This window comes from Aethalodelphis obliquidens, unplaced genomic scaffold (genome assembly GCF_003676395.1).
Source record: "Aethalodelphis obliquidens isolate GAN/ISIS:26980383/991018 unplaced genomic scaffold, ASM367639v1 scaffold7, whole genome shotgun sequence".
In the NCBI taxonomy this organism is placed as follows: Eukaryota; Metazoa; Chordata; class Mammalia; order Artiodactyla; family Delphinidae; genus Aethalodelphis; species Aethalodelphis obliquidens.
In genome coordinates this window covers 4,778,365-4,794,283 of record NW_020837951.1, presented here as the reverse complement: position 1 = coordinate 4,794,283, position 15,919 = coordinate 4,778,365, and the positions used below count along the sequence as shown (strand labels likewise).

The 15,919-nt window shown below is 46.1% G+C and overlaps 1 protein-coding gene across 5 annotated transcripts in view; it reads right to left on the bottom strand.

The window, feature by feature from the left end:
• RAPGEF1 (Rap guanine nucleotide exchange factor 1) overlaps positions 1-15,919 on the bottom strand; it is a 233,375-nt gene that overhangs the window by 58,302 nt on the left and 159,154 nt on the right. For 4 of the 5 annotated variants that reach the window (XM_027104474.1, XM_027104470.1, XM_027104471.1 and 1 more), the window contains 4 exons: positions 12,190-12,329; positions 11,405-11,518; positions 6,486-6,664; positions 2,175-2,331 (listed from right to left, as the gene is read on the bottom strand). In XM_027104474.1, coding sequence (XP_026960275.1) covers positions 2,175-2,331; positions 6,486-6,664; positions 11,405-11,518; positions 12,190-12,297 — 558 coding nt within the window. In that variant the 5' untranslated portion in view covers positions 12,298-12,329. The remainder of the gene's footprint in view (positions 1-2,174; positions 2,332-6,485; positions 6,665-11,404; positions 11,519-12,189; positions 12,330-15,919) is intronic. The other variant, XM_027104472.1, reaches the window with a different exon arrangement.

The following is a 15,919-nucleotide window of genomic DNA, read 5'->3' as shown; positions in this document are numbered from 1 at the left end:
ATTCTAAGCTCCATCAGGTCAGGGACGGTGCCAGTTTTGTTTATCACTATATTCCCAATTCTATCACGCTGCCCCGCACACAGGAGTTTCTCAATAAACGCTTCTTGAATAAATGAAACAAAATTTAACGTACAGAGCTCCTCACCTAGAGAATCTTTGTTCTGGTTACAATATTTTAAAAACAATTATGGAAAAGTTCAGACGCTGACAGGTTCATAATCAATAGGTGTCTCTCGCTTTCTCTCTCCCTCCCCCTCTCTTATCCTGGTCAATTTGAAAAATCTGAGAAACTTTTCTTTTAGACAATTTTTCAGCTGATACAGTGGCACGTTAATGATTCCATAAAGGAAATGCACTTGGGAAAGTCACAAAGCTTCACGCTTAACTCTCTCTCTTCTATTTTGGATGTTCTGACTTGTTTCGAAACATCTAATTATAATCAATTTGGTAGAAGGAAGCCTTAACAATGTCACCTGAAAAATAACACTTGCCAATAACAGCATTTCCAGAAGCCTGGACAGGAAGAGCCAGGTGAGGCGAGCCCGAAGCGCACACCGCCCCCATGGTGAAGTGGGACCCAGGTCACGTCTCACTTGCCCTGCTGACCTCAGAGAGCCGCCGGGAGGCTGGAATGGGAGAATGTGTGACTGGGCGCCAGGTCTGGAAAGCAACGTCAGGTCCCACACAGCAGCCACCCTGGGCTACATCCTTAAGTCTCACCAGCCAAAACCGATCGTGCAGGACCTAGTAACCTAGTAACCGTGGGGAGTGAAGAGAACGGGGAACTGTCGGAGGACACGCTATGATGCCGCCCGGTCAAGCCTCCCTCTACGTGAGCTCCATAAAGCCCCAGCAGACACAGCAGCCCTGTTCACACAGTATTGGAGGTGGGGAGCCGCCCAGACCGCACCAGCCAACGCGGTTCATTCCGGAGCAGTGTGTAATGTCCAGCAATGCTTTCTTAGCCTCCCATCTGTAATTTTTACCCGTTGGGGGTCCTTATTCTACTCTCCAGAGCTTCTGGGGAATGTCAATCCAAGGAGGCAGCATTCAGGAGTCTAATGGCATGGTTGAGTGGGGAAGGAATTGTTTGGACCTAGGGTAAGTACCTTGGCCACAGTTTTGTACTGGAGGGTCTAGAAAGGAAGAGAACACAGTTTTTCAAGCCAAGAGACCTGTTTGCAAAGCATACATCTAGCACCACATAATTAATAATAAACAGCAGCTAAGATCTGAGTGTTTAGTATGCCCAGCATAGTTCTAAAAGCTTTATATGTATTAACTAATTTAATCCTTCCTACAACCCCATGACACAGGGTACCACAACTGCATGTATTTTGTAGATGAGTTAACTAAGGTACGGAGCACTTGAGTAAATTGCTCAAGTTCACAGACTAGTAAGTGGTGAACCTGGGATTCCAATCTAGCTGGGCTCTACTCTAGTCTAGCCCGCTTTCCACTACATTATCCGGCCTCCCATTCCCACCGCTCACAGCCCCGTCCCAACCCACAGGATCTCACTGTTTCACGCCCTACATCATCCCCTGCTCCTCATCCACTGGGACTTATTTTCTCAATTAAGGTTTGTCCCTTGGACCTCAATTCCAGAACCTCCAAGGACTTCACTTCCCGCCGTAGCGATGATTCATAATTTCCTATTCCGCCATTTCTGACTTCCCTGGGTAGTAAATACACAGACCACATCATGGATTCCAAGTACAGTTGGTTTCATTTCTTACTCACGTCAATCCTGCTTTTCTACTAAGAATCCCAGAAGTTCTTAGAACATGAAAAGGTAGCAGTTGACGTGCTGGGAGTTTTGCTAAAAGTCAGTGCAAAAGCAATTTGCACTGGGCCTCAGCTAGCCGGCAAGCGTGCACAGCCAGAGCTGTAGTATAAAGACCACCTGTAGATTGGACCCAAGGCCCAGTAAGGCTGACTGCTTCTGGAAGCTCTTCTAACTATCAGGACGAGTACTCCAAAGGTTACATTCCTGTAAGAGTCACCTGTACCACGGAGAAACAGCTGTGGCACAGAGCAGCACCCAACAGCAGAAACACTGGAAGACGTGCACTCTAATGCACAAAGTTCAGGAACAAGTTCTCATGTGATAAACACCCAGCAGGGAGGGTGCTCCCAGCCCCTGATGAGGACCGTCTGGAACCTGCACGTACCTTCACTCCGTCCAGCACGGCTTTGATGACCCCCTTCACAGTTGTCACCATCTCTTTATCTTCTGAGTTCACACCTTCTAGCATCACTTGGTCAGACCAACGAATGAGGTTGGCGAGACTTTGGTACACTCGGCTATAGCAGGAGGAGAGGGCTGAGCTAGAGGTAGAAGAAGATTTTTAAAAGAATATTAAAAATCTAAAGCATGACCATCACTTTACGTCATCTGTTTAGCAGAGAACTAGCTTCTCAGTGACTAGGGTTTCTCAATCCTTCTTTCTATAAGATCTGCACCTCCTTTTAATAAACTTTTCCTCCCTGAATCTATTTCCTTACATCCCATGAAGATTTTGTGGAGCTTTATCTTCCAGTCTGTTATAAAATTTTTTTCATTTCTCATATATAATGTATAAAAATTCCACCATGATAGTTAATATGCTTTTTCAAACTTCACATCCTCCACGAGATTCTGATAACATCTCTCAAGGAGTGCCTCATCTTCCTCTCCTTCTAGTAGGTCAGACTGTTGTACACTTCTTGTTCTGAATTAGATAAAAATTCATGTTATATTGTGTCACAAGGAGTCAACAGGTTTGTGGAACTTTAGCAGGCAGGATCCTTTAAAGGAACAGCCTTTATTTCTATTAAAAAATTTTTTTTGGATCTTAGTTCCCTGACCAGGGGTCGAATCTGCACCCCCTGCCGTGGAAGCACAGAGCCTTAACCACTGGACTGCCAGGGAAGTCCCAAGGAACAGTCTTTAAACATGAGCTCAAAGAGATCTGAAATTTACTAGAATTCCTTCTAACATGGGCTCAGCTTCACCATCCCCTGAAATAAACCATGGCTGAGATGTCAGAGGAATGCACTAATGAGGAGTATTTTAAGGAGGACAAGTCAGAGGTGAGGTGACCTGTGGTGACGGTAGGTGGGGGGAGGAGGTACCAACTTCACTATGACGCCAACAACTCAAAACAGAAGCCCTGAGCACATCTGGAGGCCCCAACGACTGTAGAGTGGAGGCCAAAATGAAGAAGTTTTATATCTTCCACGTATTTTTAAACAACTAAAGATACTTTTCCCTAGCATTTATGGAAAGGATTATTTTGCCATTTTAAATATTATGTATTACAACAGAGGTAGAGCAAAAATGTAGAAAATATGTGGGATGCTACCTCCTCCACTTAAAAAAAAAAAAAGAATGAGGCAGACATTTAGGAGCCAAAGATATACTTTTTCCCCAAAGATATAATTTTGAGAAAAATATATAATATTGTAAGATATGATTAAAACAGGTTCTAAAAACAAAGACATTAAAAAAAAAAAAAGCCTGAACCAAACAATGCTCTAATGAGAAGCTCTTCAGAATCAGGTAAGGAGGAAGAGAATTTCCAGGAGGTCTGAAGTCTCCACTTAGCCATTCACTCGGCTCCGTGCATGTTCCGGCGGGAGGAAAGAAGAGTCAGAAAGAATGAAAGCAGCTCCTCAAGCCCCATTAAAAACAAGAAAACTTTACAAAAGGAACCCCAAGAAAGCCAGGGTTTGGCTGCTTTAGAGGACGATACAAATGAAAAGTGTTTGGTGTCAGACCTATTCTCTTCCGAAGGAGGACTGAGAGAATAAAACACAACTTGCAGACCTGCCGGGGGGCCGGACCATAGATGGCGTCGTCCTGAAGGGGGGGTGTGCTTCTAGCAGCTCTGTTCCTCCTCCCTGGCAAGGCCAGGCTAGGCCTCTTGAAACAAAGACTGTGGCCTCCCACCCGCAATTATTAAATGAAAGAGGTGGGAGGGGTCACTTTTACGTGATACTTAATTCCTACCTGCACTGGATGTTAACATTTCCCTGAAAGCACCTAAAAATGTTGGTAATTGTGTCCACCCTTCACATTGTGAGCTTGCAAGAAGAATATTCCTGTGTCTTAATGTCACGGGAAGGACATTAAAAAAGGAAGGAGGGTCTTGTACCATCAAAATGTCCAGTGGACCAGTCGTTGGTCTGTTTCTGAAATGGAGCAAAGCTGTCTGCACTGAGGGCAAGCAGGGATCCTGCTCTCAAACATCTCTGAATGTTCCACCGTTAGGAAAAGCCTCCATTCATTGCCCACACTGAACAGCCAGACGCTTGTTCACAGGTCCGTCACCACTGCCCTCGGAACCTAGGGGAGCGTGGCGAAGAGCCTACCTGCTAGGGCCCAACCCACAGAGAAGAGGCAGGAAAACACCCTCCCAGCTAACAAATGCACAGGAGGATGAGATGATGGAAGGAAGCTAAAAGAAACATTTGAGGAGCATTTTAGATCATCTCAGGGAGATCAATAAAAGTATCATCAACGGGCTTTGGAAGAATTTCAGGAGGAACAAATCCCTTAAATGGTATTAGCCAAAGGACTACAAAGAAAAAAAAAGAAAACATTATTCCTTATGGCCACACCCAGGCATTTCTCCTTTCCCCTCTAGAAAACTGTTATAGACAGCAAGTAATTTTTGTCAACTATAAAGTAATTACAAAACCTCCCCATGGACAAAAAATGCCCCAGACCATTGTCCTATTACGTGGTCAATTCTTCCAGGGCCTGCATGTCTAGAAAGTAACTTCCCAAGCAGAGTTGCTGGCTGACACTGCAGGAAGCGACAGTCCTAGCAGCAGCGCCCTGTCAACGCTGTTACAGGGCTCAGTGAAGGTGACTGTCCTGGACGCTCCCAAAGAGGCCTGGCACGTGAGGGGATCCGCCCTCATTTCCCACAGCGCCGCCCGTCGGCGCCCTGGTGTGATCACACTCTGCTCACAGGACGGCTGGTCTCGTCCCTGCCGGGCACACTGTGCCCGCTGGCCTCAGTTCCTTTGCTCTCCTCCTTCTCCTGCCCCCACTGCCAATTCAAATCCTGCCCTTCCTTCAGGTCCAGCTGCAGCATATCCTCCCCCAGGAAGTGCAACTCTTGTAAGTCTCCCTCCTTCAAAGTCAAACAGAGCTTCCACTCGGTACCATCAAATCAGCACTGTCATACAGTAGGGGAGTTGATTTTTTCAGATCTGAACTCTCCCACGGTAGGTCCATCCCATGAGAAGTGTATGAGAGCATTTCATGAAAGCTACCTGTGCGTCTGAAACCCAGCATACTGTTAAGCACGTTTCCTCAAAGGAGAACAGCCCCGGGCCTGTCTACAAGCTGGGCACTGGGCTACCTATTGGAAAAGCATGGTGCTGGTCTCACAGAGTCCTCCATATGGAGCAACTGAACAAGGCACCAAAGGGACTCGCTTCCTCAGAGGCTTCTTGTACATGACAGCAGCCTGGACTGGAAAGTGAAGACAGGGCAGAGCAAAGCCCTACCAACGCCTTATCCTTCCCCGCCAAGTGGCTTCAGTGAGCTTCCAGCCAAAAGACCACCATCTACAGGGGTCAGCAGAAGCTCCAGGGCAGAGAGCTTCTTGGAAATAAAGATACTGTTTTATCTCCCAGAAGAAGAAAACTATGCACTTCACTGTCAAGTTCTGAAAGCAGTTTACAAAAGCTTAGCCTCATGGGGCTACAAGGACACTAAACCATCTTGAGGAACTGAAACAGAGAGATGTTTATCCTGAACAGGTACCAGGGAAGAAAAACAACGCCAGCAGGCATCTGACAGCCTCTCAGGAAGAAGCTCCTGATAGGCTCTCGCTGAAGATTACATTTAATACTGCTTTCCTTTCTGTATTTAACAACAAACACAGGGGCAAGCCGCTCACTAACCTTTCAGAGGAAAACGAACTCTAGCAATAAAAGCATTACCCCACAAAAGCTGACTACACTTCCATACCTGGCTTCCAATGAATCCAGGTGCTGTTTGGGAGGACCTGGCTTGATACAATTAAATGTTTCACTAATCCATGCTCTAATGGGATTCTTCTCTACCTCTTTTGGCCTAATAATCTAAGCAGCCAAGGTCTCCAATAGGTTACATATTGGCAGGATTTAATGTCATAATAAACTATGGTTAACATAGGGTACTGGGAAAAATGGGTCCAAATCAATGTGATTACTGCCAATGAGCTGGCTAGTACGAAAAAATAACCACAGACTTACAGCGTGGCTACATCCCTAGCAATGGTGGCGATCTTCCTCAGTGTTGAGGCCTCATGAGTAACAATGATGACCTCAACCTTGGAAGAATACCAAGCGATAGCCATGGGGTAGGGGTGGGGGCAGGGCGTGGGAGGGCTCCTTCTCCTCCTGGCACTCCTCACCGGTCCTAGAAACACTGAGTGTGAAACGCCCCTGAACCAAGGTGCCACTAGGCCTCCACTGCTCTGACACAGCCCAGAGCAACTCACCTGTGCTGAATTCGAGGGTCGCTCTGCACCAGGGGTAAGATGGCCTCCAGCACCTTGCTGGCAGACCCTGGAAGCATCTCCAGTACCTTCTTATCAATAGCCATTTTGTCCACAATGGTCTTAAAGTAGCGCAAGGCACTGACAACCTCCTTCTCTTTCTCTTCCAGCCAGCTCAGGTTCTGAAAGGAAACGTTAAGAGTAAGGAGGGAGGAGAGAGATTAAAGGGAGCAATTTTAAAATAAATAAATAAAATAAAATTTCCTGCCAACTAGTTTGAGATTGACACCAATGGAAAAGGCTTCTTGCTGCAGAAAGCAAGCCAAATTGTTTTTCTAAGGATTGCAATCAGGATACAGAGGCTAGACTTGAAGGAAGAAGAAGGGGCTGACTGAGAAAGGTTGTTTAGATATTCCTAATTCCCTTCCCGGACAGAGACTGATTTGCCCTGGGGTCTCCACCTCAACCACACTGAGAAGTCACCACTGAACTCAGTAAGTGTAGTGAGGACTAATTTGCTGATGGCTGCAGGATGCTTACAGAACCAACAGTTAAGTCCCAACGTGTGTATCTATCCAGTAAGTCAAATCAAGGCCTTTCAAGGTCCTAGGGGCTGTGTAAGACTGGTCAGAGGCATTAGTGCTCAGAATCCACTCTCCCAGGACTCCTCACTAGATTCCCACATTTGACCAGAGACGCAGCCCCTCTCAATGAAATGATATGGCTCTCCCAAAGGACCTGGAAACCCTAGGGTTAGAAGGGGCGGGACGTGCTGGGGTGAAAAGGTGAAGAAGCTGGACAGATGGCAACAATTCAATCACTACTCCTGCAGCATATGTGGTAACAGCACACAGGGTCCCTCTGCCCCTGAGGAAAGCCCGCCTAGGAGGAAAATAAAACACAGAGTCCTGTACTTCCCAGCACTCACATTCCCACACCCAAACCTTTTCTCCTTGACTGTGGGATACCTGGAATGCACAGACAGTGGGTAAACGCACCCCTTTGGTTTCTTTCTCCAACCTCTCCTTATACTGACCCTAATGTCAACAACCCAGGTCCCAGCTGGCTGGCAGGGAAAGGGAGATCAAGAATAATCTATAAAATGGATAAATCCAAAAATGGATAATCTACTCAAGTAGAATTGATTACACGTCCAGGGCAAATTACGAGTGGTACGTATGAGGAAAACTGCCACCTGTGGGCTCTTTGAGGTCCAGAGAATATTCAAATAAAAACTACCGAGAACAAGAAGATAATTTCTAGAAAAAGTAGATTTAAAACTATATAAGGGCTTCCCTGGTGGCGCAGTGGTTGAGAGTCCGCCTGCCGATGCAGGGGACATGGGTTCATGCCCCGGTCTGGGAAGATCCCACATGCCACGGAGCGGCTGGGCCCGTGAGCCATGGCCGCTGAGCCTGCGCGTCCGGAGCCTGTACTACGCAACGGGAGAGGCCACAACAGTGAGAGGCCTGCGTACCGCAAAAAAAACCCCAAAAAACAAACACAACTATATAAATATATAAAAAAGTGATACACAATGAAAAGTGATTATGATTCTGAACACCAGCTCTTTTAAAATAATGAGGAATGTCATTTTAAATAAAAAATTTCAATAGTGGATTTTATGGGAATATCAAAGGAAAAATATATAAATGGAATCAGGAAATAATTAGCTCCTTTCATCAGACAACTTTCAAAAACCCGATCTGATCTGTCTCAGTGGGGGCACTTCCCAAGAGGTACCCTGCAGGCCACCATGATACATTTCTCCAAGGGAGGAAAAAGACACCCCTTCCCCATCTCCATCACTGTGGCCTCTTTGCTGTCACTTATTTTTCTCTTCTCACTACCTGACACGTTTGTTTATTTACTGTGTGTTTCCAAGAGCCAGGCACTTGCTTCTCCACCTCGTGGCCCAGAGCGCTCTGCTTCGCCATGGCCTACACGGGGCTGAGAGGAACCTCAGTATGAAGGAACTCATGGTGCCTTGCAGACATCAAATGTGACTAAAACCACTCTGGCCAGTTGAGCAAGAGGACTCTGGCTACGACACTGCCATCTCAGCACATCAGGACGCGCAAGGAGCCAGCAGTGACAAAACGTTGGGGGGGAAGCAGGAAACATTTTAAGAAAACGTGTCACGAGGCTTGCTAGGGAGAAAGGGGCTAATCTGGAGATGGGAGCCGTCCAAAAGCGGCAAGGCACTTCACAGAAAAAAAGAGAACTCTCCTGTCATTTGCAGAGAGATCAAATGAGCCACTGAAGAGCCGGGCTGCACTGGGCTCCTAATAAAGGAGCCGACAACCTGGCAGAGTCAGGTTTCATCCATTAACTCTCCAGCAAATTCCACTCCCAGAATTAATGGCCTCTGAACGCTGTGCATTCCCCTAGCCCATCAGCTGTTAAACTATGGCTTCTCGCAAAACACAGCCAGCAGTCGGAAGAGTTTACAATGAGACACCCAGACCGAACACCCCCAGGAACAGGGAACCTGAGGCCGAGGCCTCAGAGAGGCAGCTGCATCCACCTGTACACCGGCTCCTGCGTCAGGGGTTAGATGCCACCACTGGTGCAAACAAACCTGGAAACTACATGAGGCCAGCGGTGCTGGGGAAGGGCCTCGACCCAAAGGCACTGCTGGGCTTCAGGCTCCTCATCTGCAAAATGCGGAGAATAACGCCTGCCCTGGGTGATCTAAAGAGGTTCGTGTGGGGGGCTGGGTGAGAATGCATATGGAAGCACTTCATAAAATTAAGGAAGGAAGAGATTTTGATTAAGAAAACTTGGGCCAGAGCCCACACTCTCTGTATACTGGGAAGAGTGAAAGCTTGTGCACATGGTCAAGGTGAGGAGTAAGTAAGACGGCGCGTGAAATCACCCAGGATAGGGCCCGGGCAAAGAGAGGCCTGTAGCAAGTTGCAGATGGATCCATATCTATTTCTGTCTACCTGAGTTGCAATTTCCCATGTAATAACCCGGGGAAAATGAGAATATATATGGAAATACTAAGTCGTAAGACAGCTAGTAAGTGATAATTAAGGATGATGGCAAATGACAGAGTCGGCTAAGTTCACACACCCTGGCAGATTTCCCAACACTTCCTGTTCTGACTGTGGGCCTCCACCATGGGTTTATACTCACTTTGTCTCATGCAGGTGGCCTGGGGCAGAGCACAGTAATTCAACCCTTCTTAAAGGGCAATGACCAGAAACCAGGGTAACACTCTTCCTTGGGTGAAGATCACATCTATAGCTCCTTCCCAGAGAACAGTTTCTCAGCCATGGCACTGACATTTTAGGACAGAAAATCCTTTGTTGGGGTGGGGGGGGAGGCAGGGTTGCTGTGCTCTGTATTGTACGATGTTTACCAGCATCCCTGGCCTCCAGCCAACAGATGCCAGTAGCACCTGCTTCAATCTCCTAGTTGTGACAACCAAAAATGTCTCCAGACATTGCCAAATGTCCCCTGGAGTTTGCAGAAACCCCCACTAAGGAAAGGGTACTTGAGCATCAAATTTCCCCTATGACCTCTCTTGGAGTGATGAAGAAAGGGGGAAAAATTCCAAGAAGTGAGCGGCTGAAACAGTTTCTTATCAGAGTTCACTAGCAAAACACAGTGGTTAGTAAATCATTTTACTCCGGGCTGCCTGGACTAGTGTCAGATGACAAGTGACACTCTTCCTGGCGTTTAATATAAAACCCAGTTCCAAGGGGTTGCTAAACAGATTGCAATAAAAAATAATTGTGGTACAGACCAAATCTTCCACTTTATTACTCTTCTTCAATCTGGAATTTAGATCAATCTGGCAAACACCGTATATTTCATTCTTGCTCTCTATAGCCTCTTTTTCTTAACAGATGGGGCAGGAAAAACGATTATTCAACAAAGACTCTGGACTTAAAACCTATTTTCTCCACTTTTAACTAGACTTTTAAGATATTCTGCTGGTCAACATAAAAACAAAAGTAGATACACTGCAAAATTCAAGAGTTATGTGTTTATATAACAGGGTAGTGTTTGCTAGTGGCATTAAATTGACAGCTGTGACAACAGTTCTACAAACTACACTGTGGACAGTCACTGAAGGGTTCAGAATCTACTTATCTACAAGGCTTGTCTTTATTTTACACTGCTGAGTTTAATTTTGTTTTTATGTTCAGTTACGTGTGGGAGCTAACATTAGATTTCTTAGATATTAAAAAATAAATTGACTTTCATAAAGAGTAACTGTAGCATCGAGAGAGTTTCGACTTGATGTCAGATGACCTGTGTTCAAATCTCAGCATCACTACTCTTCGTGTGACTTTGCCCAAACGTTTAATATCTCCATACTCCCAGCTTCCTTTTCTGCAAGATAAGTTTCCACCTTCCAGGGTTATAATGAGAATTAAGTGAGAGAACGAGTGTAAAGCACATAGCATGGGGCTAAAAAAGGCTTGGTACATGTTAGCGGCACTAAAGGTGTCCCTGGCTCTGAGAGCGCTGGTTCCGCACAGTATCATCACACTCACGAGTCTCGGGAGATAGTTAACAGAGTACCTTACACTTTAGATGCCCTTCCTTTTCTCAACTATCCAGATCACCTTAGCAACTCAAGGAAAGAACAGCTGGTCTTAAGAGATGAGATTCACCCGCTTCCCCCGAACCCGTTGGACCCAAGCAGCACACCCAAACCAATCCCCAAAATCCCGGAGCTTTCGCCATGGAGTACTGAGCTCTCTCCAAAGGCCATGGGGGCTTGGATAAACTCTTACATTTATCCAAGGCTCCTTGGACTGTTTCCTGAACAATTAAGCCCACAGTTGCCACCCAGCTGAACACAATGATATTGCAATAGATTTTTTTTCCATCCCCAAAACCATGGGCCAGGATTCTGCAGTAGAGGGCAAGGCAAACCCAATTGTTCTTAACATCACACTGACCTTCTGCCTTTGAGACCTGGAAGCCACAGCACTGGTGGACATAAATTCTACTGCCTGCTGCTCCAGATCCAAGGGGATAGGGTAGCCCTCTGGTAGAAATCTGTCTGTTGCCTCCTGGAAGAGAGGAAACCTGGATTCCTACAGAGCTTGAAATGGCCGTTTTAGGCTGAAGGGAGGGGTTGATGAAAACCAACAGCTGTTCCAACACATCTGGCTTGACTGGCCCTGCTGAGGTTACTGGTGTTTGAGGACATCTTTGGCTGGGTTTCAAGGGTTTAGCAAGTTTCAGAGCATGGGCCCTAAAGCCGAATGATGGGTGTTCTGGACATCACGAATCTGTGTGTGTGTGTGTGTGTGTGTGTGTGTGTGTGTCTGTGTGTGTGTGTGTGTGTGTGTGTGTGTCTGTGTGTGTGTGTGTGTGTGTGTGTGTGTGAGAGAGAGAGAGTATGTGTGGGCAACGTGGGCCTCTCTGGGGCACAGAGGCAGCATCCTGGAGTGTGAACATGATGAGCTGAGCTGTTTTAAATGCCCAGAGGATGACACAGCTGGAAAAGAACTGTTCTAGCCAACCAAGCTTGACTCTGATTAACAGGAGAAACACTCAACCATCCTAAAGGTTCATATTCCACAGGGACAATGAAAGCTCCGCCTGGAGCCGTGGAATGCTATGGAATAGGTGTTCTGTACTGAAAGTTCCATCCCCAGGGAATAAACTTAAAAAACAGCACAAACTCATTGCTCAAAGCAGGTGAAGGCCAGGAGAAACACCTAGACAGTCAGCTTACTTTGTTCACAGGCTTCTCTGGAATCTTCACAGACACCTCAGCTGGTTTTCCCTTCTTTGATGGCGTTCTCTTGATTTTGGGTGAGTGGAATTTGTCCATCAGCTTCATGGTGAAGGAGGAGAGATGAGAACGCTGAGAGTCTGAAAACAAAGAAGGTAATGAGTTTTAGAGGTACAGTGGGAAGAAGCTGTGGTTCTTTGACCTTTTGTGGAAATCAGCACCGTCCTCAAACAAAGCTTTCCCCCTAGCTGTTCAGGGTTACAAAGAAAAGGAAATATGGATCCATTAACCATTTCTGCTTGCATGTTTCAATTTTTGCAATTTCCATCTAGTCTAGGTTGAAAGCAGTCAAAATGGCTTTGGAAAACGAACGTGCAAATATTTCCAAGTGTCCTTATAGAGTTTGTCTGATGATCTAACCAATGTCCAAGGGAACCGGCTAAGATGAAAGAATACCAAAGTAGAATCACAGAAGTGCTGGATGTAAGAACTGGAAAGGAAGGCCCTTTTGAATCAACCTTCTCGTTTTCTGGTTTAGGGAACTGCAACAAGTGACATGGGTAAGGCCTCAGAGCTGGCAGTGGAGACTGAAACAGAATGAAGGTGTTTGAAACCCTCGGGGACACAGTGAAAGACTAAGTGGTTTCTCGCCAAGATCAGGAACAACATGAGGGTGTCCGTTCTTACTACTGTCATTCAATTTTGTACTCTCTTACTCCAATAAAAGCCATCCAGATTGGAAAGGAAGATATAAAACTATCTCTATTTGTAGATGACATAATCCTGTATATGAAAAATCCCAAGCAATCCACTAAGAAACTACTAGTACTAATAAACAAATTTAGTGGGCTCCCAGGATACAAGATGATATACAAAATCACATGCAAGATCATATACAAAAATCAGTATTTCTATACATTAGCAAGGAACATATAAAAAACGAATGTCTAAAAAGCTTCCATTCATAATCATCAAAAAGAATAAAATACTTAGGCATAAAATTACACTTAAGTGAAGTACTGATATGCTATATCGTGGATGAATCTTGAAAACATTATGCTAAGTGAAAGAGGCCAGTCACAAAGACCACACAGTGTATGACTCCATATATCTGAAATGTCCAGAACAGGCAAATCTATAGAGATAGAAAGTAGATTAATGGTTGCCTAAGACTGAAGAGAGTGGAGAGGGACGGAGAGGGGCTGCTAGTGAATAAGAGGTTTCTTTTGGTGGCGGATTAAAAGTGTTCTAAAATTAGAATCTGGTGACCATTATACAATCCAGTGAATTACTATAAAAAAAAAACTTGAATTCTACACTTTAAAGGAGTCTGTTATGTGAATTATATCTCAATGAAGCTGTTAAAAAAAACCTAACCCAATGAGCAGCCTTCTTTCATTTACCACCCGCCATTTACCATAGCACTTTCTACTGTTTGAAACCATCTTATTAAATTATTTACTTATGTGTTTATCTCCTCACAAGAATGCAAACTCACTGAAGGCTGCACCTGCCTTGTTCAAGCTTGCATCTCCAGTGCTAACATGGTACCTGGCCCATAGAAGATGCTCAGGAAACATTAATTCAACAAATGAACAAATCAACCAACGAAAAAATACCCCACGAAGGCTTCCCTGGTGGTGCAGTCGTTAAGAATCCGCCTGCCAATGCAGGGGACATGGGTTCGAGCCCCGGTCTGGGAAGATCCCACATGCTGCGGAGCAACTAAGCCCATGCGCCACAACTACTGAGCCTGCACTCTAGAGCCCTCGAGCCACACTGAAGCCTGTGTGCCACAACTACTGAAGCCCACGCACCTAGAGCCCGCGCTCCACAACAAGAGAAGCCACTGCAATGAGAAGCCTGGGCACCACAACGAAGAGTAGTCCCTGCTTGCTGCAACTAGAGAAAGCCCACGTGCAGCAACAAGGACCCAACGCAGCCAAAAAAAAAAACCCAAAAAAAAAGGACTGCTTCTTTAGGCAATGTCAGAAATTCACAGGAAATACTTGAAATTGATTGAAAATTAGGGAGAACGTGATCCTATGCAATGGAAAAAGAAGTATCTGTATTTTTTTTTTGGCTGCGTTGCGTCTTTGTTGCTGCGCGCAGGCTTTCTCTAGGTGTGGTGAGCGGGGCCTACTCTTCATTGTGGTGTGCGGGCTTCTCATTGCAGTAGCTTCTCTTGTGGAGCGTGGGCTCTAGGTGTGTGGGCTTCAGCGGTTGCAGCACGTGGGCTTCAGGAGTTGCAGTGCGTGGGCTCAGTAGTTGTGGAGTGTGGGCTCAGCAGTTGTGGCTCACGGGCTTAGCTGCTCCACGATATGTGGATCTTCCCAGACCAGGGCTCAAACCCATGTTCCCTGCATTGGCAGGCAGATTCTTAACTACTGCACCACCAGGAAAGTCCCCTATCTGTATTTTTAAAATAAAAAATACACTCCCTTTCAATCTTCCCAGCAATTAAGTACGAAAATACCAAAAAACAAAAAACCTTCCAAATAAATGACACAGCACCTTGTATTATAGGTATGTCACTGTGTCTACTAGTGTTGCATATGACTTCATAGGGCCAAAGTTCAATTCTTTTGTCAAAGACCTTCCAGGTGGCAGGCAGGATCAGATAAACGATCTGCCCTTTGCAATTATCTAGGAACCCACTGCACTCTGGACCAAAGAGAAAAAGCCAGGGCCTGACCTTCGTTCATAAGTGGAGTCAAACCAAACACAGCTTCACAGCTGTCTGTCTGCTGGCCAGAACTGCAGAAAGCCCTTCTTAGAGCCCCAGTGTGGACACAAATCCACAGGAAGCTCATGCACCTCTCTCCTCACCTGGAACGGCTCAACGCAGGGTCGGAGGGGCTCTCGGCACCAGTCCTCAAACGCTGCATCACCCCTGGGATTCCAAGCAGGTAAACTGGGATGGTGTGATTGCTCCAGCTCCCCTCTTCCCCTTCCCCACCCAAGCAGGGTGGGCCCCATGTACAGTTTATACTTCCTTCTTTATACTTCGAAATGATGTGACCAGTCTAATAATTCATGTGGTAGTTAAGAGGGTGAGCTTTGCAGTCAGTCTGTTTGAGTTAACAGACTTCAGCGGCACCTCTCCAAGTCTTAAGTTTCTTTGTCTGGAAAACGGGGCTGATAACATTGTTCTAGAAACGGCTGATGTGATGTAGGTTAAATGAGATGCTGCTTGTGGGCAACGTGGTGAGGTACTCAGCCATGTGCTGGGCACACAGTACCTGCTCAATGCAGGGAGCTAATTAACCCAACTATATGATTTGGATGGGTAGCAAGTCTGACCAAACTTTGAATTCTTACTTCCCAACTGCTTACAGATCTGAATCAGGATACTCTGCAGCACTGAACATCTGACCCACGATCCCGAGGAACTGAGGGCCTTACACATGCCCCTCTCCTCTTCCTTTAGTCCTGACCAGAAGTTCATCTGTGTCCCTCTCTGGTGCCTCCTTCCATATTGCCTTTATTGCTGCCCCCATCCTCCTCCTTCGGATGCTGGCCTCAGCATCCCGAAAGTCTCAGCACATCCCTCACCAGACAGGTTCCCCAAGTCAGATGTTAGGGTGTGACTTCCACCCTGGCAAGCAAGACTGAAAGCGGGGCAAGAAAAGGAGACACAAATGGGGAAGTAAAGGCAGGATGCATGATTTCTTTGGTGGTCAAAAATGTTCAGAGACATGGGCTGGGCGAGCCAACTTCCGCCTCCTCT